Source organism: Quercus suber, unplaced genomic scaffold (assembly GCF_002906115.3).
Source record: "Quercus suber isolate HL8 unplaced genomic scaffold, Cork oak 2.0 scaffold_291, whole genome shotgun sequence".
In the NCBI taxonomy this organism is placed as follows: domain Eukaryota; kingdom Viridiplantae; phylum Streptophyta; class Magnoliopsida; order Fagales; family Fagaceae; genus Quercus; species Quercus suber.
The window spans coordinates 25,268-29,897 of record NW_027069747.1 but is presented as its reverse complement, the minus strand read 5'-3'; the positions used below and the strand labels follow the sequence as shown (position 1 = coordinate 29,897).

At 39.9% G+C, this 4,630-nt stretch overlaps 1 protein-coding gene and 1 long non-coding RNA gene across 2 annotated transcripts; both read right to left on the bottom strand.

Moving 5' to 3' along the window:
• Positions 1-85: 85 nt before the first annotated feature.
• On the bottom strand, positions 86-1,534 carry LOC112011830 (laccase-14). Its single transcript, XM_024044169.2, has 2 exons — positions 1,182-1,534; positions 86-892 (listed from the first exon to the last, which is right to left on the bottom strand). Exons 1-2 carry the CDS (start codon positions 1,420-1,422, stop codon positions 693-695), a joined length of 441 nt encoding a protein of 146 aa, XP_023899937.2. The 5' UTR covers positions 1,423-1,534; the 3' UTR covers positions 86-692.
• A 271-nt stretch (positions 1,535-1,805) lies between these two features.
• LOC136061572 (uncharacterized) lies at positions 1,806-3,524 on the bottom strand. The gene is made up of 3 exons (XR_010632487.1): positions 2,631-3,524; positions 2,048-2,159; positions 1,806-1,926 (listed from the first exon to the last, which is right to left on the bottom strand). It is a non-coding gene; the product is annotated as an uncharacterized LOC136061572 (long non-coding RNA).
• Between the last annotated feature and the right edge of the window lie 1,106 nt (positions 3,525-4,630).

Here is a 4,630-nt window from a genome sequence, read left to right as displayed (position 1 = left end):
ATATTCATACAAAAAGAAAACTAAGAAAAAAAATAGTTATCGAACATAAGCTCCCCTAATATGTTTATGACAGTTCATACATATAACTCAGGCAAAAGTTGCATCTCAAAGTGTAAATCATGGAAAGAATTGGGCGATAAACAGATTTCCTTGTTAAAGATCTATTATTAACCAAAGCAATGAAAAATTTTAAAATAAAATTCCCATCTTTGTGTATCATACAAATATGGTGGCTCATTTCATTTAAAATAACTCTTACAAAATGACTTCTACCCTATTGGGCCTATTCATCCTTCGCCAGACTTTCATTATATGGGAAACTAACGTAGAGTCGCAGACGCATTTTGACTATCAAGCATTGTAGAAAATTTCAAATTACCTTTTACAACAAAGTAAACTCATGGGTACACTGTGATGAATAACAGGAACCCCATTCCCGTATTCACATAACTACCTCTACTTAAAACACATGCATCTTACAAGAAAAATACAACTTACAAGACACACATTACAATACTTAACAAATACTAACCTCATTCTTAAGACAATATCGATCTGTTAAGACAATAGTTCAAAACAACATTTTAATTTCCAAAGACAGGCACTTAAATGCTTACTTGAAAACTATTTAGAGACATTATAACAGTGCATCAAGTTGTAAGATTAGCAAATACTTTTTAAGTGATGTCTAACTAATCAATCTTATTCAATCTATTCCCATCTGAGTTCTCGTATTGTAGGAGCCTACTGGTAAATGAATCCTTACAAGGAGGCAAGTAAGGTGGGGGTTCGCGTATACTCGTCTCCGATGTCCCACCATTTTTCACTATAAAGACACTGCTCATACCCCAACTTAAATGTCGTTCATAATGACAATGCCATAACCATACTCCTGCAAGAATTTATCCATTTATGCAGCAGAATTAGAATATATATACATACATAATCAAACACAAGTAAATGCAATTCATGTTATGTGCAAAAAAAAAAAACATAAAAGTAAGAACAAATGTTAAAACTATTACAAATTTTACTTCATAACCTTTTTGGTGATTGGTGCCACATCAGTGTGCAAATGATATATAGTAAAATTTGTAGTATTCTTAGCATGCTTCACTTTAAAAAAAGTAATATCACACAAAAAAAAAAAAAAAAAAAAAAGAGTAGAGGAATGTACATACCAGGATTACTTGCTTTGAATCTTATGGCAACCCATCCATTCTTAGGGAGTGTAACAGTGTTCAACTTAGGTGGATCATCAAAATTGTAGCCTTTTGGGTCAGTCTCAATATCAAAGACCCCATAACCTGAGCCAATCACATAGAAGGAGTACCCATGAAGGTGCATTGGGTGATCCATCGATACATCTAGCAAATTAGTACCCTGAAACACTATCTCCACCTCTTCATTATAATTCAGCATCCTTACCTTGGTCCCCTGGACAGACAGAGTTGTGTCATCCGGAGAATCATCTTCAGTGAAGTTGAAAAATGAAGGTGGATTGTCTGGAAAATCTGCGGTGTAAATCCCACTTATGTTCCTGTTATAAAGGTTTTGGCATTATGTCATTTCATAGTCATAAACAAAGGCCCCAAGTGGGGTTAACTAGTTTATAGCTAGGAGAAAGGATCTTTGTTTGAAGTGGAACCATTTTATGGTTTAGAATAAATCTTATAAACCTAAAAGTGTATACAATACTACATTATTTAAAATTTTAAATGATGTGATACTTTGTACATAATTAGATCCAAGAATTTAAAAAAAAAAAAAAAAAAAAAAAGAGTAGAGGAATGTACATACCAGGATTACTTGCTTTGAATCTTATGGCAACCCATCCATTCTTAGGGAGTGTAACAGTGTTCAACTTAGGTGGATCATCAAAATTGTAGCCTTTTGGGTCAGTCTCAATATCAAAGACCCCATAACCTGAGCCAATCACATAGAAGGAGTACCCATGAAGGTGCATTGGGTGATCCATCGATACATCTAGCAAATTAGTACCCTGAAACACTATCTCCACCTCTTCATTATAATTCAGCATCCTTACCTTGGTCCCCTGGACAGACAGAGTTGTGTCATCCGGAGAATCATCTTCAGTGAAGTTGAAAAATGAAGGTGGATTGTCTGGAAAATCTGCGGTGTAAATCCCACTTATGTTCCTGTTATAAAGGTTTTGGCATTATGTCATTTCATAGTCATAAACAAAGGCCCCAAGTGGGGTTAACTAGTTTATAGCTAGGAGAAAGGATCTTTGTTTGAAGTGGAACCATTTTATGGTTTAGAATAAATCTTATAAACCTAAAAGTGTATACAATACTACATTATTTAAAATTTTAAATGATGTGATACTTTGTACATAATTAGATCCAAGAATTATTTTTTTTTCTTTCATAAAATAGACTCTCTCCATACCTCAAGTGAATCTAGTACTTTCCTTAACCTCCGAAATATTAATGCATTTAGGTTATAATATATAAATTACTTAGAAGTTATAATACTACTATCATATTTTCACACCAAGAAATTCTTCACGTAACTATTTTACCTAAAGGTGTTTTTTTTTTTGGGTAACATGAACATAAATGAATCACGAAATGTAATAAGAAAGGTGATGATGCCGGAAATCTCACCAGTGAGTTGCACGATGCTTGTACGCTCAAAACGACACCTGCACAACAAAAAAGAAAAGACCTAACAGAGAGCACCAGTGTGGTGCCGGCCAAATACCCTCCGAATGTCAAGTTAGAACTTCTTTCAACTCTAGAGTGCTAGAGAGGGGTTAATTATGCGTACCTTGATTTGTGAGGGTATTGGGGCTTTTATAGTAGTCGAGGATTGACCTTTTTCCTTGGAGCAGAAGTCTTTTCCTTATAGAACTCCTCATTAGCGTAGATTGCGGGATCCTTTCCTTATAGGACTCTGATACTGGGCGTGGAATACAAGCAACTTCCCTATTACCCATGCGTGGTGACCAAGTCATGGTTTTCATAAAATCGTCGGCCTTGAAACCGTCAGCTTGCATTCTCCCCTTCAGCCGAGTTGGCGTCAGCTTCTTGCTATACTGAGTAGCCCAGGAGCTTCGAATTGCTGTCGGTTAGACCTGGAGCATTCAGCCCATCGGTTTGTCTTGCTCCCGTCAGCATGCCTTCTTTCGTTACGTTAGCCCATAACGTCCGTTGTGACTGACCCGTCAGCAAAAGCAGGAGCTGACGGGTTAAGCTCATGGTACCTGCTATAATTCTTCCATATCAGTTGCCCCCTACTCCATATCTCCGTCGGCTGTTCCTGACGGGTTATGGAGTTTTCATTTGTCACTACCTGTCACTTTGACCAGGAGAGAGAAAATAATTACAGCTGACACCCTAGTATTAAATGCTAGGACACGTGGCGTGCTCAGATTGGTTCCGTGTCTTAATGTGGGCGTCGCTTCGTCTTCCGTGCGTTTTCTTATATATATATGTGGCCCACCTCTCCCTATTTTCACTATTTCACTCACTGATTCCTGGAGAGCACATCCGTCGCCTATATTCTGTCAATTCTACCAACATTCCTGTCGTCACTTCTTCAACCGTTACTTTTTGAAAACTTGTAAGTTTCCTTTCTTTCCTCGCATACTTTCAATTATCTTCTTTAAAGTGAGGTCGTCAACCTAGGTGCTTAGTTTACACCCGTCACTTGTAGGTAGATGTCGAGTGACGCGTCGAGTGACCAGTCGTCGGTCCGCGAAGGAGCGGGCTACGACGAGGTGTTTGGTTCAGGCTCAAGTAGTGAGTCTGAGAGTTCCTCCTGGTCGTCAGAGAGAGAGACGTCAGCCCATGTTCCCGTCGAGGAAGTAGGGAGTCAGGGAAACGGCGGCCAGGAGGAGGAAGTAGGCGAAGAGGGTGAGGTTGGATTAGGAGAGGGGAACAGTGACGGGGATGAAGGCGACGAGGAGTCTTGTGAAAGGGATTCTGAAGGTCCTGGAGGTAGTCGTCCCTTCATCCTTCCCAAGGACTAGGCTGTGAATAAATTCCTTCCAAAAATGACACTTAAAATTTTCAACGAATTACGTACCCGTTTCCAAATCCCTGACCATATTCCTATTCGTCTACCTATGGAGGGTGAGAAATGCTATACGGGAAGAACTGCAGACGTTGGCATGTATGATGCCATGTTTGCTGCCGGGTTGAGACTGCCTCTGACGGCTTTACACCGTCAGCTGGCTGACTTTCTTGGTATATCCGTCAGTCAGATTGCTCCAAACTCGTGGAGAATTTTTTATTAGTGCTGAGGTGCTGTGGGGTCGTCTAAGCGGAGGCCACCGTCAGCTTTCCTTGGATGAATTTTTCTACTACTATAGACCTCGGCACCTTTCGTCTTCAAAGGGGATGTATCATTTCGCCGTCAGGGAGAAGGAGTTGAGGCTGGTGTTTGAGATGCCAGATTCTAATAGAGCCTGGAAGAGTAGGTTCTTTTTTGTTGAGGGGACGGATTGGGTGTGCCGTCAGGACGAGTGGGAAACGATTCCCTTTGGTTGTTTTGACAACACTTGGGGGTTTGTTANTGCAGGCCCGAGAAGAGAAGCCGAGGAAAAGGGAAAGGCAGGAAGATGCACGACCAGATCAAGGGAGAAAGAGGCCCAGAACGGGAG